Consider the following 22,401-nt stretch of genomic DNA (forward strand, 5'->3'; position numbering starts at 1 on the left):
AACCCTGACTGAAAGCAACGCAGCTTCTCGCAACACCTAATGCAGGTTTTACTTTTAACACGGAGTTCCTTGATGTTTTTATCCAAATGAAACAAATCACCCCCCTCTTATTATTTGATGGGCTGTTTTCAGCATTATCGTTGCAGCCTTTTCTCTCTTTGGACCTTGATGGTGGAGTTTAATGCTAATTTTAAAGCCCTTTGGACCTGCACTGAACCAGCGCTGCACGCGAACAGAGGCTGGAAAGTGGAAATAAACCAACAGGTGTAATCACCTCTCATTTTCCCCTCATCTGAAGGTGCAAATGAATCCCTCTAAAGTAACTTCTTCTGCTCTTCTGAATAAAATCACGCTGGAGGTTCGACCAAAACGCGCCATTAAACCACTCTGTGAGGATTTTAAAGGCAACCCACCTTTTCCTTGTGTATCCAGGTACGCCTCCGCAGTGACTGACGGCTCACAGTACTTCATCCTGCTCATCATCTCAGACGGCGTCATCACGGACATGGCACAGACCAAGGAGTCCATTGTCAATGTACGCTACCAGTCTAGTTTATTTCATGTCTTTTCTCTTCAAATCTGCACAACTTTCAGGAGTGTTGGTAAAAGTGCTGCAAACGCTGGCTAATAAGCAAAAGCTGGTGGGTCAGCAGCTTGTCTCCTGCTGCCCCCGTAATGTTCAGATTGTTTTATAATCAGAGTTGATGGGTGTAATAAGGTTTGCTGGTTTTGGAAACGGTCATATTCCAGAGTAATTACTAACTGGCCTGCAGTGGAGCTCTGCGCTCTCTCTTATTAGCAATTTTAGCATCTACTAATAACCACAAGAAGCTATGAAGCAGTAAAAAACCTTCATTCATCATCCATCACTGGAATTGTTGCCTCCTGTCCCAGTCGGCTAAGATTCAATAAACGAGACAGCGATAAGGCGCAGCGGTCTGACTGCAGCTCAGGGCAGAACAAGATATAAACGGAGTTATTTTTAAGCTGTCGCGCTTCGGGAGATTTAAACAAAGTTGTAGATGCATGAAATTAGAAAAGCCCGGGACGGCCCAAACCAGGATTTATGAGTCCGTCAGCAGAGGGCCGCTGGGATTGGATGAACTCCTAACAATGGCGTTGAAATACCTTATTGAGCTTCCTTTGTATGCACTGTTAGCTTCCAGTTAGTAATTCTGGGGGGGGGGTTCAGCCTGCAGTGTCTAAGATAGCACAATGGTGGAAAGAATGTTGGCTGCTTCCTCCCCCACCTCTGATGTGCCTATTGTGGCTCCATCCACCCCACAGGCGGCATCTCTGCCCATGTCGATTATAATAGTCGGGGTCGGACCGGCAGAATTCGATGGTAAGTGTGTGCGCATGCATGCTTTTGTGCACGTGCCTGCTTATTTGTGAGCAGTAATCCTTTGCCCTCATTCTTCTTCCTATCACGCCTCCCACATGCTTCTGCCCTTGCTCGCGCATCTCCCTTCATGCTCCGCTCATTTAATTCCTCACTCCCACTGAATCTGGCAGGGACGATGAAAAAGCTCAGTTATCGAGCCGCGCGGCAGCGTTCGCTTCCTCCAACGCCTGGATTTCTTACCTCTCCTGCACTCTGACGTTTACGGCCCACAAAGCGGTGCTAATGAAACAAGCTCGCTTGGCAATTAGTCCGCACGGAGTCAGTGGGATTCAGCCTCTATCGGGCGTCTGCACGCTTGCATGACTTCCCTTTGGTGCACATCGTTGGCTCACACGTATTTTGAGTGCACGTTACCCACGTGCACATTCACGCTCGGCACGCTCCGTGTACCCGCGCTGCGTTTGGCATCGCCAGCGTTCCGAGGACACGTCGGCCATCGGCCTGCAAGGAGCTCCGGCCGCTTTAGGCGCAGCAGGAAAAGGCGTCCGGAGTCTCCAGAGGAGTCCTGACCGATGTGTTTCCCCCCCCCAGAAATGATTGAGCTGGACGGGGACGAGGAGAGGATCTCATCGCAAGGACGCTACGCAGAACGGGACATTGTCCAGGTCTGTGGGCTCAGCAGGATGTCCAGGGGAATGTGGTGATATATGATTAATGAGGGAAGATTGTGCGCTGACCTGCGCTGCTCCTCTCCTCCTTTTGCCATTTTCCTGCTGACTCACTCCTGTAAACTCTCTCCTCCTCTGTCCCTTTTCGTCCTCCGCTTGTCTCTCACTGTCTTCGCTGATATTTTGTTGGACATCTCTGGTTTCTTTCCTTTCTGGTTCCATTTCTTCTGTCCTCTGCCTTGTCCTCGCTGTGTTTGTCTTTTCTTCTTTAGCTGTCAGGCCTCTCACCTCTTCCTCTACTTCCTCTAATTCCTGCTTTTCTCTTTACAGTTTGTCCCTTTTAGAGATTACATCGATCGCCGTGGCAACCACATCCTCAGCATGGCCCGCCTGGCTAAGGAAGTACTTGCAGAGATCCCAGACCAGTTCCTGTCCTACATGAGGACCAGGGGGATCAAACCAGGCCCTCTGCCCCCTCCGTACACCCCCTGCCCCCCACCTGCCCTCCACCCCCTCCTCACCCGACGGGTAAGCAGAATCTAAAGGCTGAGGTTGCTGCTGCGGCCAGCTCGGCTGGTCCCTACTTCCTCCTCTGCTTCTTCCTCTTCCTGTTTTTCCATCGAAAGCTTCGGAGCACCGTTCGGAGCGCCCGCTCTTTCACGTTGCACTTCCGAGGAAGCTCCAGCTGCAGCCGTGGGGGTGACGCGGCAGTTTGACCCCGGACGTGACGCTTCCACCTTTTTACGTTGGTGTATAGTTGTGGAGGTTTGGGGGGTGGCGGTCGGAACCTGCTGAGGAAGGAGCAGGTGGGAACCCCGACCTCCCGGACAGGTCATCTGCTCCATTCCCGTCTCCGCTCTCACAACATCCTCTCGATGCATTGCTGTTTACAAAACGGGAGTTTTGGTTTCCAGGAGGAAACTTCAATGTGAAAAGATTTCATACTCGTGTTTTCAGTCTTTGGACAGCGCCGGTTGTGACTCTGTACAAAGACCATTACCGTGTTTTTATACGTATTTAATGTATATAAAGGAAGCATGTGCTTGTTTAGAGAAGCATGTCGTGTTGCACTCAGGGCTTCGTCCCTATACAACTCCTTCACCACCACCGCTGCCACCTTCCATTAAGAGCCAAGCCGTCACCCACTCCGAAGCTTCCCACGCTGCCCTACCTTCTGCTCCGTCCACCTGCCTCGGCTCAGAGGGAAGCTGTGCTCCCCGGGGGACTCCCACCGGCCTTACTCTTTGTGTCAGAAAATATTCACCGTGGGTTCTGGATCTCCAAGCCCAGAAGACAAAAAGACATTTTCACTACCGAACCTGACTGTGTGTAACTTTCTGTTGGAAGAACATTGTAGTTGAACTGGCGACGATCAGGGACACTTGTGAACAGACGAGTCAAGAGTTTCCCCAGAATTCCCAAGATTTTCATCCGATCAAATGTCAGAACCGTTTATTAGCGCCACGCTTCTGTCTCTCACAAGTGTCCCTAATGGTCCTGTAATAGATCCGAAGCATTTTTATGTGCGTCTCTCTACCTCTCACTGCGTTCAGTATTGCCAAAAACGCCGTTTAAAGACTCGTGTTCATCTGTGTAATTCACACTTTGACCTGTTTCCACCTGAAGTAGTTTAGCAAATGTTTACCAAGTTAGCTGGGAGTTAAAGCACTTTGTTCGTTATCAAATCAGGTGACATTTGTATTCTCAGCACACTGTGAGTACGTGCACGCTAACGGCTCGTGGTCGCAGGACCGCCTGCATTGTGGTGAACATCGAACGTATCATCGTGACTCCCAACGCTGTGGGAACATAACGAATCCTCCTGCGGGTTCGGCCAGTATGGATCTGATGGGCAGATCACCCTGGCTGATGTTCTGAGCCCCGTCCGCTACGTGGCCCGGCCTGCTGACGAGTGTCATCAATCAGATCTGAAGAACCTGCGAGCTGGGTCCAGTTCAGCTGTGACGTAGAAAGATGCTGTTTTGTGGGTCACTGTGAGACGAGCGGGCTGGACCTTCAGGAGGTCTCATCTTCAGTCTCTGCCCTCACAGGGAATCGCACTTGTCACTTTTAGTCGATGCTAAAAGTGGCCCTGCTCCTCTGCCCAGTAACGTGCACGTGAAAACAGTGTGACTTCAAACAAAGCACAAACCCGAACACAAGAAGCTGCGTCCCCTGTTTGCAGCGCCCCCCCCCCCCCCCCCCCCCAGAACTGGTGTAAATGTGTGAAAAACTGTGTTTCTGTCTTTTCGGGCCCTATTCAGTCAAGTCATCATTCTGAGGAAGGTTTACAACCATTTTCTAGACTTTCACATCAAAAGTCCTCCATTTCTTGGCTGATGGACTCGTACGGATAAACTTGGATACATTCTGTACAAATCTGCCTTTTTTGTCAATCCTTCAATATACTGTATGTGCAATGCTGCTTCTTTACTCTTGATATGGTTGTTAAATTTTATACCGAGGCCTGTAATCATATTTAAATTATGACTAACAGGCCTTATTCATCTTTATACATGGGTTATTCATATTTAAATCATGAACGACAGGCCTGTATTTTTATAAGTGAGCAGATAATTATGTATGTTTCATCGTGTGTGTGAGGTGTTCAGAGCAGACGTGCTGGTTAATTAGGCGCCGTAGCAACGTGTCCCAGAGACGCTGTAGCATTACTGAAGAGGGTCGCTCCCTTTGGCTGAGTAGGGTCCCCCGCTGCGGGGGTGGGGGGTCCCAGGATGGCTGGAAACACTCAGCCGTCTCGGTTGTTTGGGGTTTTTTAAATTTCATCAGCAGTTTGGACACGTTCTGGCCCCAGAAACGGCCGACAGCTCTCAGCACTCCGCGTCTGTAGCACGAGCCAATTGCACAATGTAGCACTGGTCTCAAGTCTGGAGCTGCACCGAACCCGACCAGGGCCGACCCCATCAGGCAGACACATTTTATATGTATTTGTATATAAGTGTTACCTATATAATCTGGGTGTCCTGGGTAGTGGACCTTTCATTTAATCACCACTATCTCACACCCGTGTAATGTGCACGTCCAGCGTGAGGCTTCCTTAACGAGGCAGAGTTGCTCTCCCCTCCCACCTGCACATTTCAAAGCTGCTTCATGGGTAGAATTTGCTCTCCAGTCCGGCTCGGCCTGCTGAACGACAGGCCCATCCCATAATTAAGACGCTACAGCAGACGGAAGACACGTTTCTGATGTGACCCTCCCTTGATCATGCCTTTCTAATGCCACCTACAGCTGGAAATCAAATGTGCTTTTCCTTCCAACACGACAAGTTTATCTCAGGAACTGAATAGCCAGAAACTCACAAACCATCGATCTGCTTATCGACTGGTTACAGGCTGGTTAAGTGATGCTGAGTGTTGCTTACTCACCTTGACCGTCCCATCACTCCTCTGATGTGCGTCTATCTGGGAGAAGAGGAGTGTTCCAAGTCGCTTCAGCTTTATTTCTGCACCATCTGTCAGGACAGGACCCCCCCACCCCCCATTTTTGGCTAATTTGAGCCAGCAGGGGTCTCTAGCGATCATTAAAAATGATTATTATCCCATGGTTAGTTTTCACCTTGTAGGAAAAGCCCCCCTCCAATAAAAGCTGAGCACTTCTGGTCTCTGGCTCCTTCACCATCGGACAAATCTGAAGCTTTGCAGGTATCTTGTTAAATTTTGCCGTGACTCCCACCTGAATTGTGGCAGAATGTGCTGTGTGTGTGTGTGTGTGTGGTGTGTGTGTGTGTGTGTGTGTGTGTGTGTGTGTGTGTGTTGTGTGTGTGTGTGTGTGCATGTGTGTGCGCAGGATCCCAGCAGAGTTTGAGGTCTTACAGTGAAGGTTTATCAGTTGAGACGGTTTCTCCTCCGAGCGACAATCAAAAGCATTTACAGTGTTGGAGACGAGGAGGTGCTAAAAAAGAGTTAAGAAGCAAAGAAAGTGGGGGGGTCTCTGTCGTGAAGTCTGCTCGCACCTCACGCGCTCGTGGCTGCACGGTGCCGCGCTGCCGTGCACGCCCACATCGTCTGCACCCCCACAGCAGGAGCGTCGCTGTCTCCAGTGTCACAGTGGTTTCATGGAATGCTTTAACAAATCTCCTCTTTTGTTCTGCTGTATTTGAAAACACGCATGAAGTCTGCATGTGGAGACGTTTTCTAAGGGGAGGTGCACCAGTGGTGCTGGGGGGGGTTGTATTATAACATCTTAATGTGGTGTTTGGGACTCTTTTTGCCTTAACTTCTCACTGATTAATATTGTGAAATGCCTTCAGACGACCATTTTCTTTCTTTCCTGGTTTTGTCACGCAGCCACTTGCAGAGGTCGATCCCAGCCAGCAAACTGGGCTCTCTTCAACCACCAGTAGTCATGTGACAGGAAGTGTGGTTACGGATCTGTGTGTTAATCTGAAACAATCCTCCCTCCCAGATCAAGCTCAGACGTTTTCTATGGACCCTCCTTCGGGGTCAGGCGGCTTCTGCATGACGCTTGTTTCAACACTGGGAACCATTTTAAAAAAAGAAGCAACCAGTCTGTTTACGTTCCGCCTGTTGTTGCAGTTTGTGATATTAGCACGGGTTTGGAAGCCACAAAAGACCGATTTCAAATGACTCTTTCTGTAAGAACTAACGTCTTTCAATAAATATTCATGTACTGGACGTCTGTGTCCTTCTGCTACTTTGTTGTTGGTGCCACACTTCCACCAATCCAGCCATTCCGGCACCTGTCTGGTCCCACCACACACACACACACACACACACACACTCACACACACACACTCACACTCACCAGTCACCTTTATTTTAAAAGCTGTGTGTGTGTGATTGTGACCCAGAAGAACATAGAGACCTAATAAAATGATGTTATTACAGTCTAAGGGGGGTTCTTCTCGCTCCATTGTGCAACGCTGACGTTCTAAGTGCCGTCACATTTTATGGAAGCCTTCCTTTATTATTTAAATCCCAGAACGTCAAAAAATAAGCAAGTGGCTTCCGTGCAACAGGAAAAAGAACACGTGATGCCATCTGTCTCATAGTGTTCATCATCCAAATGTTTCTTTCTATTCCTTCATTCTGAGCGTGTGCAGCTTCCTGTCTGCTCAACAGTTCAGGTCTCTGTTTAATATGATTTCAGGAATTATTGTGTCACAGACACTCGGAAAGGCAGCGAAATTCCTGAAAATGCTGCTGGGAGGTGATCTGCTGCTCTCAGGACGTGGGAGCAGCTTTCTAGCGTGACAGCGTGCTAATTAAAGCCAGTTGAATTTTCTCTTTCTGTCCAGGGTTTGAATCAACGCTCCTTTGTCCTGTCGGTGTGTGTGTGTGTGTGTGTGTGTGTGTGTGTGTGTGTGTGTGTGTGTGTGTGTGTGTGTGTGTGTATGTATGTTGTTTTCTTTTTTTACTTTATGTTGACCTGTTACATTGTTATGTATGCCTCCCACTCGAATCCTGAATTAGAAGCATTAATTGGTGCTCACACACACACACACACACACACAGATGCACTGTAGGTTAAAGGTGTAGTTAGTTAGATACTGTACTGGTGAAAATACAGTTACAATCAGAAGTTGCAGGACGATCGTAGGCTAAACTGCCCTGATTGTGAACTTCAGTCTTTTTATTATCTAATAAAGGACAAAGTCAAGCTGCTACAGTTGGCTAGAAGATCTCAAATGATAAATAAGTGAAGTGTTAGAGCGTTTATGAGGTGTGTATCTTCAGCATCTCATTTATGTGTCATTTATGTCCCACAATAGACGTGGACATCAGGAGTCCCGTAAACACCTCTGAGGAGCTACAGCAGCATCCAGGAGGACGAGGCTTCGAACAGGGATGCTGGAGTCCTCTGGCCTGTCCTCGGGACTGTCTCAGTCCCCTAGTTTGTCTGGTTCCTCTGGTTTGTCTGGTTTGTCCTCCAGTTTGTCGGAGTCCTCTTGGTTGTCCTATGGTTTCCCTCTGTTGTCCTCCCTTCTGAGAGCATTTCCAGGTCAGCTTCGCTCGTATTTTAGAAGTTGCTGAATATAAAATAACGTCAGACCCAAATTCTTATTGGGCTGATGTGATTTTAGACGTGCAATGATACATAAATCAGACTTTTTCTCCTTTGTTTTATCAGACACATAATGTTCTGGTTAATATGTGCACGTCCTCCTTTTTCTCACTTCTGGGACCACTTGTGCTGAGCCCTGACAATCTGGAGCAATGAAACAGGCTGGAACAAGCTCAGCAAGAATCCAATATCTCTGGAGCCGGCACGGGGGGCCACTTGTCTCCGAGCTACCGTTTCCATGGGTTTTACTTCCCTCGCTCGCCCCCATGAGTTCATCAGCTGCCTGCTGGAATAGGTAAAGCTGAGCAATGGAATAAGGAGCAGTGTGTGAAATTTTGATGACACGCAGCCCGGAAAAAGCCCACATGCAGCGTCTGTCCGCTTGGCTCAGAGATGACAGGGATGGAGATGTCCTGGCGCGTCCAGCATCCCCTCAGGGGGCAGTATCAAACATCTCTCCTGCCATTTATAGAAGGGGATGGGGTAGTGTAGCTAAATATAACCGAATCATTTTGTTCTCACTGTTCTATTTTTACATGAGGCAGTGCGTTTCCTGCTGCTGTCGTCTGTATTCTTGGACCATTACGTAATAAATAAATCTTAAGGCATGATGCAGTGGAGTCAGACCCTGGACGAAGGTTCCCTCTGTTAAAATCATTCATGGAGTTTCCCCCCCAAACGTTTTTAGACAAGACGAGGATTTCTGTGAGGTGCTTTGGCAAGAAAAAAGGGAGAGACTAATGTGTCCCGGAGTCCAGTGAAACAGCCCGAGGACAGCGTGTCAGCTCGCTGTGAGCTCGGATGGTTGACGTGCAGGGAAGGTAAGGAGGTAGTCTTCAGGGACACACGTCATCTTCAGGATGCAGAAGTAATAACATTAAAGAGGGAGGATCAAAGGAGCGCTGTGAATCACCGGGGGACAGTTCGCCTTTGCTGCCCGTCCCTCCTGTAGCCTCTGCAGGGTCTGATGTCTCCAGCTGGGTGATCATTGGTACCAGAACTGGGTCCACGGGTCCACTTGGGTTTGTTTGCGGGACTTTAGTCCGGTCAAGGACAGACTGGGACAGCGTCCAAGGATGTGGACCTTGTTGGGTTTGTGTCCCGGCTCATTTCAGTGTTTAACCTGGGCGGGTTCAAGGACAACAGAGACGCACAGGTGAACGACTTGTCCTTGAGTCTGTCATCTGGGCGCCAGATTGGAAGCCGGAGGGATCACATGACCCGCTCACATAAGCACACATGCAAAATAAAGTCAACTACACGTGCGCAGTCGCTTTTCCTCCTCCGTCGTGCTGATGAAGAGCATCAAACATAAACACCAGTAAGACAGTTTTGGCACTTGTGAACACACATGTGCAAAATGTGATGAACGAGTGAGCGATAAATGATTAATGGGCAATTTTCTGGTGGGCCTCTGAAATATTGAGAGAGAGAGCGCACGGCCATGAAATGCAATGTAAATGGGTCTATTTATAGCCCGGCAGGAGAAGCCAGGCAGGGGCGCCTTGTTCGTATAGCTTTTAGAGGCAGAGGGTGGAAGAAAAAAGGAAGGAAACACGCAGGATGCCCACATTTGCATGTAAAACCACTTTTCATGAGCATTCATGAAACTTTCAGATGCACAAAGGAAGAATAGTAATAAATAATTTCCATGCTGGGAGATGGAAGGTCCCAGCTCAACTCCCACGTCTCTTGGAGCCTCCCAAACCGATTAAAGCGCCCTCCCAGTTCCCTGTTTGGTGAAGGGAAGCAACACGTTCAGACCGAGTTAATAATTGTGGTGTGGGTTGGCAGTGTCACAGCCGCTGATGAGAACAGGCAGGCATCAGCCAGCAGCTATAAGGATGAATAACTCTGGACCAAACCCAAATCCTCCCATTCCTGTCCTCCTAGCTTCCAGGACAGAAATGTTTTTAACGCCTGACCTTCTGACCTTTCCCTGGTGATTAATATCCCAAAGCGCAGTATGTTTAATCCAAGAGTGAATAAATCAGCGAAAAGGAACATTTGAAAGATATTTTGTGCAGTTGTCATGGTGAAATGATCCTGGCTCGGCCTCCCTCTCAGGCCGGTACTTTTCAGTAATTGTTCACCTTCCTTCTCCCACAGTCCGGCGAGCTGGGACGTGGTGTCAGTAACGTAATGAGCAGACCGTCCCCCCGACCTCTGGCACAAGCCTCTCAAGGCGGAGTGGCAATAAATGGACATAAAGGTCCAGTTTAAAGTCTCTGCGTCCCCCTACTGATGAAATGATCTCAGCTGTTAAACCCCTCCCCCCACGTGTGTAAGGCCCCGCCCATCAAGAGCACCTGATCGGTTTCATATTTTGTTGGAGACCTCCGGGGGGGGGGGTCTATTTAAAAATATTGCATTGTGTTCCAGGTTTAAAACCAATAGAATACATAAATCCAAATATTTTCTACTATTTCAGCTCTTGCTCAGTGTTTTGCTCGATCATCAATTTTCCTGTGTGAAACCGAGTCCAATCTTTCCACATCTTTGCATATCTTTGCATCCCATATTCCTCCTCAGGTTGGTGGAGTTATCGCCAGAGATATATGAGAGAAGTCCTCACCCGCAAGCTCAGAGTTCCAGTTTAAATTTATTTGATTGCATTGTTACAGTCACTATGCATCACTATCCTTATGAGGCTATAACATACTTAAACCTTCATCTATGCAATGAATGGCTGCGTTACACGCAATTTCACAATTACATTTTTGGTCATTAAAGACATCAGAATCACCTGCTTTTTTCCTGAGCATTTGGACCATATTTTAACATTAACGCCCTTTATGTAATTTATGCGATCACATGCTTTCCAACACATAAATCCATTAAAAGACATCCCAATGTAATCATGTCTTCTGTTTCTGCTGCATTGCTGCTACAAACTCAGATCTCTATTTTCTTTCTCCTTATTCAACTAATTTATTCACACTTATTTAATTTATTCACACTTATTTATCTGCTGTAAAGCTGCCTGGTCATGTGCGGGGGCGCCCTCTGCTGGCCATCTAGCCACACTACACCTGGACGGAGTTTTAGTTATACATACATATATGGATTTATATAGTTTTACATCTATATACACATACGTTCAGAAATATACATTTGCCTGTCGGTGGGTACTATTGTTAAGAATATTGCATTGTTATTAAACGATTGCGTTTCGCTGCTAGTTATAAATGTGTTACAACACACGTATAAATGCGCGTTAAATGAGCAAACTCCCGCCTTTCAACTTCCTGCCGCTTTGCGAGGACGAACTACGAACTAGCGGACGAACTAAAATGGGGTATTTGAAGCAAATTGAGATCGAAAACTTCAAGTCCTGGCGAGGAAGGAGAATTATCGGCCCGTTGATGCGATTCAGTTGCATTATTGGCACTAATGGCTCCGGTAAGAGGACATTTTAAACGGTTAGCCTTCGCTAACTAGCCAGGTTAATATACGCTAATTAGCGTTGTCATTTATTTTATATGTTTTCCTCTTTTTGCAGGTAAATGCTCAACACGAGTCATTGGGTGTCGTAGTCACTTATTTAATTGACATACCCAGGAAATCTATATGTTTTTTAATGCTTAATTAGTGATTGCTGTAGACTTTATAGGCAGTTTTGTAGTGGTCGAGGCTACTTGCTGTTAACGGCTACACTATATATTTGCGTGTGTTTTAACGGGGCTCCGTCACCAGGGAAGTCCAACCTGATGGACGCCCTGAGCTTCGCCATGGGGGAGCGGTCGTCCACCCTCCGGGTGAAGCAGCTTCGCGACCTGATCCACGGCGCCCACATCGGGCAGCCGGTGTCGGACAGCGCCTCTGTGGCCATCCGGTACCGGGGCGACGCAGAGCAGGAGGTCGTGTTCTGCCGGCGCATCATCGGTTCGCTTCTGACTCACTTATTCGATTAGAAATTCGACTTTGGTTAAAAAGGATCTTTGTTCTGATATTTATCATTGTGTGGAGTTGTAGTCCGTCATGTTTTATTCATTTGCAGAACTATTTAGACACCAATTACTGTGTTTTAGGGAACTCCTCTGAGTATTTCATCAATAATGTCAAATTCACCCTGGCCAAGTACCTGGAGCAGCTGGAGATGGTCGGCATCGTGTCCAAGGCACAAAATTGTCTGGTTTTCCAGGTAAATGTTATTATCAACCATAATCTACGCATGTGGTGTTGAACATTAATGATGGCAACCTTTGAAATGTTAAAGCTTCCTTTAAAATGCCATCCAGCATGAGAGTAAAACAAAGAGGAGTGCGTGTTAGTAATATTGTACATTGACTGTTTACATGTGTCTCATTATCATATCAGGGTACAGTGGAGACTATAGCGTTGAAGGAACCGAAGGAGAGGACCAAGATGTTTGAAAGCATAAGCCAGTCAAAAGAATTGGCAGCAGAGTATATTAGGAGGAAAGAGGCCCTGCTAAAGGCTAAAGAGGACACACAGTTTCACTTCAACAAGAAGAAATCTGCCAGTGTTGAAAGGAAGCAGATGTTCAAAGATAAAGTAGAGGTATCTGAAGGCCGAAGCCTCTTTAACTCATCACATTTTTTTATTTTAATAGCACACCTGTTGAACTTCCATTTCAAACTTAAAAATGGCATCGCCCCTGTGATGGTGATGCTATCAGATATTAGACAGCCAAAGGACAAGTGTTCTCATAGCCAGAATAATTCCTGGGTGAACGGGATGTTATTGTGTTAGACCCCGATTCAACTCATCTGTGAACTCATTTTTCTGTTCGCCTTTTTCTCAAATTTGGACGGAGCTCAGTGAGCCAAGCGCCAGTTCTGAGGTTATTAAAGTTATTTTGCCGGGGAAGCTCCCATTCTAGCTAACGCACAGCTGATGTAACTGGGTGAGGTAATAAGGTGCAGTTCATATTTAAAACTATTTTAATCTTATGGCAGATTAAAATTGCAAATACTAAATGTGGATAAGTTGCAGAGACAGGCAGACCGACCAACACGTAGGTATAAATGCTAACATTTTTAGGCTCGTAGACCACTGACTCCATTTTGGCCTGATATTTATTTTGAAGCTTATTTTAACGAGTGATCGGAACATTTCCTTGTCTAAGGTGTGTGTTGCGTTCATTTGCACCTGTCATTTCTCTGGATCTTCACACGTGTTTCCCAATTCCAGGCTCAGCGATATCAGGCCCTGCTGGACGAGCTGCAGGACAAACGCCTTCAGTTGAAGCTTGCTGAGCTCCACCAGAACGAACGGGCCGTCAGCGTTCTCAGCGGCACCCTGAGGGAGAAGCAGCAGGCTGCGGGTGAAAAGAATGACGAGCTGCTGAGCGAGGAGCAGGCGCTTAAAACCTGCAAGAAGGAACACGGACGCCTCAACAGAGAGCAGCAGCACCTGGAGAAGGAGATCCGGTGTGTATCGTCCTGTGTGCTGTCATAAACACTGATAAAAATCAAACACGTGTAACAGGAAACATCATTTACAGTAGCTCATAATGCAAAATATGGTTCTGTGGTGTGGATTCAAAATAAGCCTCCTAGAATGCAAGAATCATGTTGAATCTCTGGCAGCAAGTTTGTGGAGGATTCATTTCTTCTGGCTGTGTCTCAGTGCTCAAGAGCACGTGCATTCCCAGTCCAACGCCCAGTACATCAAAGCTAAAGTCAACTCCTCCCACCTCACAAAGAAGATGGAGCTGGCCCGTGATGCCTTGAAGAAGGCCGAGAAGACTTTGGTAACGAAGGAGCAGGAGCTCGTGGAGAGAAAGCAACAGATGGAAGAGCTGAAGAGAAGCTGGAGGAATTACGAGAAGAAGGCACGTGAGGAAGGAATGTCCCGGGAGAGACACATCGAGCTGGACGAGGATCAGGTCTGTGCAGACGTTTACCTGTTTACCTGACATTTTTGGTATCAACTGCCACCAGATTGTTACAGGTCATTGGGCCACTCAACTTTGATTGTAACCTTTCCAGTTGAAACTCTAAAACCTCACGTGCCTTAAATGTGTTTCTCTTTCAGCTGAAGCAATACAGAGACCTGAAGGAGCTGGTTCACCAGCAGGGTGCTGGTCTCAGCCAGCAGGCAGAGAAGATGAACTGGGAGGTGAGATCGGACCACGAGAAGATCGTTTTTGACCAGCGCAGAAAGAAGGAACTGGAGGTACAATTGATAGCAATCAAGAGGTCTCCAAAGATAGTTAAATAACTCCTTTATTTTCTGTATACATGGGTAATTTTATGTCCCGAGCTGATGTAGCCTGAAAGTGGCTGGTGATGACAATTATTCCGAGTACTGATGCTTTTAAAAAGGCCCGATGCCAGTACCGGGTACAGGAACTCACCCAGACACGATCACGATGCATCTGTTGTAGGCGGCTCTCAGGAGCAACCAGGCTCAGCTGGACGATTTGATAAGCAGGGCCGAGAAGCTAGAGGAGTACGCCAAGAACTGCAGGTATACTATGGAACAGGCATTTTACACCACAGTGCCCTGATGAGCAGTCGTACGGCGAATTAATCAGCTGCTTAAAGTAGAATGAATGATTTCTGGAGTTCAGCTCAACGCTCGACGAATCCCGGCGCCAGGAGGAAAGTCTGAGTGTAGAGCTGGAGCGAGGACGTCAGCGTAGCGAGAAGGTCGCCCAGGAACTGAGCCAGGTGCTGGAGGAGCTCAGGAACGCGCGATTGGACAACCATGAGAGCAAGAGACAGCTGCAGCGCAAAGAGCTGCTGGAGAAACTGTCCAGACTCTACCCTGAAGCTGTGGTAAGAGAGGAGGCAGGTGTCAGGAAGGTAAGAATGTTGTGACAAGTCCAAGTAATTGTTCATCATTTACCTTTGCTCCAGTATGGTCGACTGGCTGACTTGTGCAGCCCCATCCATAAGAAGTACCAGCTCGCTGTCACCAAGGTGTTTGGCCGCTACATGAACGCCATTGTTGTGTCCTCAGAGAAGGTGGCCCGTGAATGCATCAGTTTCATCAAGAACGAGCGAGCTGAACCCGAGACCTTCCTGCCCATCGACTACTTAGATGTGAGTTCAGGCTGCGTCAGTGGTGTCGTGACTGAACGGAGGAGCAGAGAAATGATTGCACCTTTGTGCCCCAGGTGAGTCCTCTGAATGAGAGGTTGAGGACGGTGCCTGGTGCCAAGATGCTGGTGGATGTTGTGCAGATCAGCGCGGCTGTGGGCGTGAACCAGCTGAGAAAGGCCGTGCACTTTGTCTGTGGCAACACTTTAGTCTGCGAAAGCATCAAAGACGCAAAGAGCGTGGCTTTTGACAGACCGGAGCGCCACAAGGTGAACTTCCACAACACAAACCCACCATAGTCATTGTGCACAACGTACGCTTTGAACGGCACGTCTGTTTCCCGTAGACTGTATCTCTGGATGGGACGCTGTTTTCCAAGTCAGGGGTGATCTCAGGAGGGTCCAGCGACCTGCGCAACAAAGCTCGCTGCTGGGACGAGAAAGCTGTGGTGCAGTTGAAGGAACGGAAAGACCAGCTGACAGCAGAGCTCCAAGTGAGTTAACAGGACAAGTATCCCCTTTGGGAAGAGGCTCAGCAGCTGGAGAAGCTCACGACGGTGGTCCTGTTGTTGCCTCTGGTTCCGTCAGGATTTATTGCGACTGAGGCGGAAGGAGTCAGATCTGAAGCAGATCGTCGCTCAGGCTCAGGGAGCAAAGACCCGACTGAAATATGCCAAAGCTGACCTGGACAACATCACAAAGAAGAACGTAGTTCACTACCGAGCGGTGGGGCTTCAGCCTTCATGTCCGTTCGTTGTGGTTGGAACGTGAAAAGAAAATGATGGTGCTGGTTGATTTCAGGAGATCTCTCGTTTGGAGAGTGAAAAAGCAAATCTGGACTATCAGATCCAGATGCAGCAGGAGTGTGTGGAACTAAAGGATGCGGAGATGAAGAAGACGAGAGAACAGATTGAGCAGGTAACGCGTGTAAACCGTCGTCTTACGTGAACCGAGCGTTTAGATTTGCTGTGTTGTAACAGAAACTCTAATTTTGACTATGGATCCCATATCTCATGAGTGTGCACCTTCTGTGGTTTTCAGATCGAGCGCTCGGTGTTTGCTGACTTCTGCGCTGAGATCGGTGTGGAAACCATCAGAGAGTACGAGCAGGAGTATCTGAAACAGCAAACGGAACTGGACAAGAAGCAGTACGACCAGCACCTCTCTGAGAATGCCACCGAGACCCGAGCGATCAGCAGGGGACAGACTGGGCTGATGATTGTCCTGTGTCTCTGCAGGCTGGAGTTTGAGTCGCATCGCACTCGCCTCAACGCACAACTGGAGTACGAACAAAAGCAACTGGATCAGCAGAAGATCAAGAGGTCCAAAATGGAGGAAACTACTAAAAAAACTGAGGCAATGATGGCTGAACATAAGGAGGTGTTTGTCTTTTTTAGAACTAGTTAACGTGGCGACAGCACCATTGTGTGCTGCTGAGGGGCACAATGCAGGTAAACCTGATTTCTGCCTCACACTCAGGGGGAGAAGAAGCTGCTGCTGGATGTGGAGGAAGCCCAGAACAAACTGGCAGCGCTGAAGAATCAGCTGCTGTTGAAGACCAGCCAGGTGGCCGATGCCAAAGCTGAGCTGGATCACAAGTCCAGGAGCATCCAAAAGATCAACAAGTGCGTGTCTAACTACTGCGAGTGCACGTCTAGATATGGAGAGAGGAGTTAATATTGAAGATGGTCTCATGAGTTTAATGTGCTCCAAGGACCATTTATCATATTTAATGACACCATTTAAAACTGCCTTTCTTTCCTGCCTCATGCTCTCAGGGATTTTGTGAAGCTCCAGCGGGAGGTGATGAGTGCGGAGACCGCTTTGGAGCAGAAACGCATGGCCAGACACAACCTGCTGCTGGCCTGCAAAATCCAGGGGCTGCCCATCACGCTGCTGTCTGGGAACCTGAATGACATCAGCGAGGTGCAGGTACAGAGGCCAGAAGGACATTTGAGTTTGGAGTCGTACAGCTAGAACTGAGTGTGTGTGTGTGTGTGTGTGTGTGTGTGTGTGTGTGTGTGTGCTTCCAGATGGACACAGAGACTGAAAGCACCTTGGGCACCCTCGACTTGTACGAGAGGGAGGCCCTGCTGATCGTCGACTACTCCAGTCTGGCTGCAGAGCTGAGGGTGAGACGTGAACCCACCCAAACGTGCCTGTGAGGCGTCCCTTTCTAACGCTGCTCGTGCACGTCCCCAGAGTGTGCAGACAGAGCAGGAGGCCGAGGCCTGCCTGCACCGGCTGAGAGAGGCGCTGGCGTCTGTAGAGGACGTGCTGTATCACACCACTGCCCCCAACATGAAAGCTCTGGAGAAGGTGAGGGAGGTGAAGGACAAGTTCCAGGGTGTGGCAGAAGGTAATTCCTGATCTATTCTGATCATCATTTTAATACAAAGAATGCCTTTCATATTTAAAGGGACGTTTAAATCAACCTGCGCCGCCATTTTTCTCCTGTCACTTCTCAGCGTTTGATGCCAGCACCAGAGTTGTGAGGAAGTGCAGTCAAGAGTTTGAGCAAGTGAAATTCCAGCGCTGTCAGCGCTTCAACAAGTGCTTCGAGCACGTTTCCGTGGTGATTGACCAGATCTATAAACGGTTGTGCAGGAACAGCAGCGCTCAGGTGTTGCCTTTAACCATTTGATGACACTGGGGAAGGATTAAAGAACAATTCTGTTGAGTTCGATTTTTATGCTGATTAAAACTCAAATTTCAAATTGCACTCAGGTTTCTTCCAGCACATCAAGGTTGTTCCCCACATCAGCCAAATCCCCTGATTAGCTGCACTCAGACTTGCTATCTGGATGCTTTGACCCAAAAACCTGACCTGATAGCGACAAACGGAGCTCAGTTTTGGATTCCGCACCCAGAAACGAGCTAAAAGCAGCAGTCAGACCGAACTCAACAGAAGTTGTGTTAGTGTTATCCACAAAACCGTTCCAGCGTGTGTAACACAGGTGAGGCAATAACGGAGCTCTGTGCTCAGGCCATTCTGAGTGCAGACAATCCCGATGAGCCGTTCCTCGGGGGCATCAACTACTGCTGCGTGGCCCCGGGGAAACGCTTCACGTCCATGGACAATCTGTCGGGCGGGGAAAAGGCCATCGCCGCCTTGGCCCTGTTGTTCGCCATCCACAGGTACGGATGCAGAAGAGGTTTTACATCACCCTTTGTTCCAGATGAGCCCTGCTGCTGGTTCATAACGCCTGTCTTTTGTTCTGGGGGGGTTCCTCGCTGCGGTCACTGGCGTCAGCTTCTGTCCTGCTCCTTTCTTTGTCTTGGATGAGGTGGATGCAGCGTTGGACAACAGCAACATTGGAAAGGTGGAACTCCAGATCAGCGACTTCCTTTGGTTTCCTCTTTTTGTTGATCTGGTGTTTTTGCTCTGGATCCAGGTGACCAGTTTCCTCCAGGACGAGTCCAGCAGCAACATGCAGATCATTGTCATCTCTCTGAAGGAGGAGTTCTTCTCCAAGGCCGATGCTTTGCTGGGGGTTTACTCTGTTGTAACTAACATTTTTTAAAAGCTTTGGCAAGTGATCAAATGTGTCTTCATGGATCTGATGTGACATTTGCCTTTTTACAGTATGAGGACTGCATGGTGAGCCACATTCTAACTCTGGACCTACGACCCTACCCTCTGGCTGAGGAGGCCAGGGAAAAGCAGGCCCACGTGGAGAGAGTCAGGCCTGTGTAGCCTCCTGTGGGAAGCATTTCTGTCCAGCTCAATATCGCTGTTGGATCGTTAGTCTTCGTGTGTTCAGAGCATTTCTAAGTTGCTCCGGAAGGCTCAAGTCAAGCGCTGTTTTAGACTCGGTTGGAGGGTTGTGAAGTTGTTATATCTGAAGCGTTTATCATTGAGAGAGAAATGTAGAGGCTGTTTCTGTGTTCACGAATATGTAAAAACCTCTACTTAGAAAAGGTCCAACCAGTATTATTGGTTTTACATTCTCAACTGTTTTGTTGGCCACGAGAGCCCAATTTATCTAGGTTCATTCTGAAGTTAGTTAAACGAAGAATTAATACAAAATAATTGCTGTTATGTTTTAAACGAGTTATTTGTATTAAATGATTACCAGGTTATTACTCCGCTCCCCGGTGTGCTGCACGTTAGTGCCGCTAGGGGGCGGTAGCTGAACATGTCTGGCCGGGGTCGGTCGACATCACGTGATAGCTATTTACGGAAGTGTTCGCCACTGCTATCAGTACTGTGCTTTACAATTAAAATATAAATAGGAACCAGGAAGCTGCGCACTGTCTGTCACTCACCGCATCACTCGTGATTGAGCTTTAAGGTAGCCGGAAATAGCGACTGAATGCGGAGAGGCGATATTTAATGAGCGCTAACTAGCCTGACTCCAACGATACTAACACTGTCCCTCCAAGGTTGATACTTGGTTTTTTTAATGCACTACATTAATGGTTAAAGTCTATGTCTACATTATTTAATACGGTGGGTTACACTGTCCGCTAAGAGGCTAATTTAAGGTTAGCGCTATGGGTGCTGAACAAAGTGGCGATGCGGAGCACAAACACTCCGATCTTAATTCAACTGGTGAGTGTGACATCCTTTATAGCTTCATTTTTTCCTCATTACTGTAGAAGAGTACCAAATTAGTATTCAAGCATAGCTAGGACACGTCTACCAATGTGTGTGTGTACGCCATAAATGCACATACTTGTATACATTTGCATATTTGAGTCAGTTTCTGCAGGGTGTATTTGCCATCGTTGATCCTGTAACTTGTTTTCTGCAGCAGCACCATCTCCAGCGAGGCAGAAGGCAAAGATGGATGATATTGTTGTTGTCGCTCAGGGTACCCAGTCATTGCGAAACATCCACAATGATCCGGATGTCATAAAGCTTCAAGAAATACCCACTTTTCAGCCTCTGTTAAAAGGTGAGCTTAAGCATCACTGACCCGCCCAAACCAACCTTTTTATTTAGCTTGCATGTCGCGAGGTACAGCTGGCTAAATCTACAACATTGATGTGAGACACAAGGTGTGATTTGAATTAAAATGAGGCTCCTTGCGTCAGATAAGCTGCGACTGAGGTGTCATCCTCAAGCTGCACCAGTCCATTTTTAAACTGTGCAGTGACGCTCTCGCTGTATCCCATCAGCACCCTGTCTGTCAGGGAATAATGAGCCAAGTGTCCTGTGTAGGTGTTGCCTTCTTAAAATATCAGAAGGGTGACTTGTGCCACATCCTGTGCTAAGTTAATGACAATAATTATCATGTCTTGTGCTCTTGTCAAGTGCTACTCTGGTTCTGCGTTTCATTTGTGGGCGCCTCTCCACAGGAGTGCTGAGTGGCCAGACGTCGCCCAGCAGCGTGTATCTGGAAAGGCTGGATGCTGCTCAGGTTCTGCAGCTCTGCATCAGATACCAAGATCACCTCCACCAGTGTGCTGAAGCTGTGGCCTTTGACCAGAATGCCCTGGTCAAGAGGATTAAAGAAGTAACCATAGCAGACATGAGTGTTCACACATTTAATTACCAGCCAAATTTATAGTTATAGCAGCTAAGTTATAGGAACTCTCCTGAAGCATGAAGTGGAAATATTGCCCTCTTGTGGTAAATCAAAGTCTCACAACTATTTAGTTTATACTTTGGGGACCAGTGAATCCCTGCACCACCAAGATGTATATTATATTTTATCTTATGGGAGGTTATTAAACATAGTAATCTCTGAAATGATAAAGCCATAAATCACCAAGGTCACTTTCTTATTTGTAGATGTGAAAATTACTTTACCAATTATTTATAGAGTCTGTTCGTTGATATTCTTAATGGCTTGGATGGTAAATGCAGGATGTGAAACATTGTAGAAATGAAACAAAAGCCATAAAACACTGTCGGCACCCTGGAGGGTGGCAGCAGCATAAAGATAAGAGTTCAAAGAAAGTGCTGCTGTGTTCAAATGTAATTACAGTCACAAAGAGCCAAGGACAGCTTTTAAAATGCCCAACATGTTCTTAAAGCACATCCAAGCCTTCCCTGATTGTTATGCAGGGCAGATTGAAATGTGATCCAGTCTGTTCGAGGTCAGCTGGACTCTGCGCTATTCTGTCCTGTTTAAAGGAATTTTATAGTTATTTAAAGCATTTTCCTGTTTAAATATTGTTGGTGCTGTAACTGAAGAAAACCCTGTTTTAATTTCAGATGGATCTGTCCGTTGAGACCCTGTTCAGCATAATGCAGGAGCGCCAGAAGCGCTACGCCAAGTACGCCGAGCAGATCCAGAAAGTCAACGAGATGTCCATGATCCTGAGACGCATCCAGATGGGCATCGACCAGACGGTGCCGCTGATGGAGCGCCTCAACAACATGCTTCCTGAGAGCGAACGCCTGGAGCCCTTCAGCATGAGGCCGGACGGGGATTCTGCCACTAAGCAGCTTCCTTAGCTGCCTCTGAGCAGAGTCCAGCCACCCTCTGTCTGGGAGGAGTAGCAGGTCTGTCCTTCTGTGGGGAGATGTTCCCAGAACCACTAGAACACTACAGAACACTAGAACATTCACCCTCTCCCTTCATTGTAACGGTCGAGTTTTACACATGAAGATCTCAGATCTCCACTTTCTTCACACATCTCAGCAGGAGTCAGACAGACGATCTGCTACCCGAACTATTCTGTGATCAACCTGTCCATGACGTACCAGAGCTATGATGGCGGACGTATCCTACAACCCTTATGGAGACATTCATCAAGAGGAATTTGGCTCACACAAGGATTTGGACGGCTTCTCACAAGGTGGTCCAGAAAGGCCTTTGGACAATAGACTCAACGTTGACTTGGTCGACTTTGTTTCCATGCAGATTAGAGACAGATGAAAGGTTCCACTGCAGCTTCAGACGTAACGGCTGAGTTCCTGAAGCCTCGGCAGCATCACCTCAGATGGGAGAAATCACCTGCTTGATGGATCCAGCTGTGCAGACTCTTTGTTTTTACGCAGGATTCCTGCTGCCAGAATTCCTTAGTTCCAGTTTTAGTCCGTGCTTCAACCAAGAAGAGAATTGTCCAAAAGTATTAATCAATAATAAATGTTGCAGTTTGTGAAACCGTCAAAAAGTAAAATGAATCCACGTTTCAACATCAGCCGTGTTCGTTTTTAGGTTTTCCGTCTTTGCTCGTCTCCGATCGTTTGGTTGTTTTGGAAGATTTTGGCTTCATACATTTTGTTTGAGGTCTAAATGTTCAGAATTGCACCATTAAATTAAAAAGCTGCGGTGGGTCACGTCCCCTCCTGTGCTCTTCCCTCTACTTCCTGATTCATTTGATCTAAATTACAGCCGGACCATTTGGACCAGAAGCCATTTGAACGTGATTAA

The 22,401-nt window shown here is 47.5% G+C and overlaps 3 protein-coding genes across 7 annotated transcripts in view; all 3 read left to right on the forward strand.

The window, feature by feature from the left end:
• Positions 1–4,438, forward strand: part of LOC130536535 (copine-8-like) — a 31,604-nt gene extending 27,166 nt beyond the window's left edge. Inside the window, exons 17-20 of one of the 2 annotated variants that reach the window (XM_057052558.1) lie at positions 433–535; positions 1,288–1,345; positions 1,937–2,010; positions 2,344–4,438. In XM_057052558.1, coding sequence (XP_056908538.1) covers positions 433–535; positions 1,288–1,345; positions 1,937–2,010; positions 2,344–2,556 — 448 coding nt within the window. In that variant the 3' untranslated portion in view covers positions 2,557–4,438. The remainder of the gene's footprint in view (positions 1–432; positions 536–1,287; positions 1,346–1,936; positions 2,011–2,343) is intronic. The other variant, XM_057052559.1, reaches the window with a different exon arrangement.
• A 6,850-nt stretch (positions 4,439–11,288) lies between these two features.
• smc1b (structural maintenance of chromosomes 1B) lies at positions 11,289–19,316 on the forward strand. Its single transcript, XM_057051123.1, has 25 exons — positions 11,289–11,460; positions 11,755–11,943; positions 12,090–12,202; positions 12,379–12,582; positions 13,216–13,454; positions 13,654–13,912; positions 14,062–14,202; positions 14,414–14,496; positions 14,600–14,807; positions 14,889–15,074; positions 15,149–15,340; positions 15,418–15,564; positions 15,659–15,796; positions 15,872–15,988; positions 16,112–16,218; positions 16,309–16,450; positions 16,550–16,695; positions 16,849–17,002; positions 17,104–17,202; positions 17,273–17,429; positions 17,539–17,693; positions 18,057–18,208; positions 18,324–18,393; positions 18,466–18,576; positions 18,657–19,316. The coding sequence occupies exons 1-25, from the start codon at positions 11,352–11,354 to the stop codon at positions 18,765–18,767; spliced, it is 3,729 nt and encodes a 1,242-aa protein (XP_056907103.1). The 5' UTR covers positions 11,289–11,351; the 3' UTR covers positions 18,768–19,316.
• Positions 18,837–22,168, forward strand: borcs5 (BLOC-1 related complex subunit 5). Of its 4 annotated transcripts, none has more exons than XM_057051131.1 (5): positions 18,838–19,625; positions 19,828–19,971; positions 20,375–20,532; positions 21,237–21,527; positions 21,667–22,168. In XM_057051131.1, exons 1-4 carry the CDS (start codon positions 19,568–19,570, stop codon positions 21,477–21,479), a joined length of 603 nt encoding a protein of 200 aa, XP_056907111.1. In that variant the 5' UTR covers positions 18,838–19,567; the 3' UTR covers positions 21,480–21,527; positions 21,667–22,168. The 4 variants fall into 4 exon arrangements, with proteins under 4 accessions (XP_056907113.1, XP_056907111.1, XP_056907112.1 ...); XM_057051132.1 differs by having other exon boundaries at positions 21,670–22,168; XM_057051133.1 differs by having other exon boundaries at positions 18,837–19,625; positions 19,831–19,971; positions 21,237–22,168.
• The last annotated feature ends 233 nt before the right edge of the window (positions 22,169–22,401 follow it).

This window comes from Takifugu flavidus, chromosome 13, assembly GCF_003711565.1.
Source record: "Takifugu flavidus isolate HTHZ2018 chromosome 13, ASM371156v2, whole genome shotgun sequence".
Lineage (NCBI taxonomy): Eukaryota > Metazoa > Chordata > Actinopteri > Tetraodontiformes > Tetraodontidae > Takifugu > Takifugu flavidus.

Bases quoted from the DNA above. Each gene is read 5' to 3' on its own strand.
- smc1b (XM_057051123.1), top strand. From the start codon at position 11,352: ATGGGGTATTTGAAGCAAATTGAGATCGAAAACTTCAAGTCCTGGCGA. The intron at 13,455-13,653 runs GTGTGTATCGTC...GCTGTGTCTCAG, and splicing joins CACCTGGAGAAGGAGATCCG to TGCTCAAGAGCACGTGCATT. The intron at 15,341-15,417 runs GTGAACTTCCAC...TGTTTCCCGTAG, and splicing joins ACAGACCGGAGCGCCACAAG to ACTGTATCTCTGGATGGGAC.
- borcs5 (XM_057051130.1), top strand. From the start codon at position 19,568: ATGGGTGCTGAACAAAGTGGCGATGCGGAGCACAAACACTCCGATCTT. The intron at 19,972-20,374 runs GTGAGCTTAAGC...GCCTCTCCACAG, and splicing joins TTTTCAGCCTCTGTTAAAAG to GAGTGCTGAGTGGCCAGACG. The intron at 20,533-21,236 runs GTAACCATAGCA...TTTTAATTTCAG, and splicing joins TGGTCAAGAGGATTAAAGAA to ATGGATCTGTCCGTTGAGAC.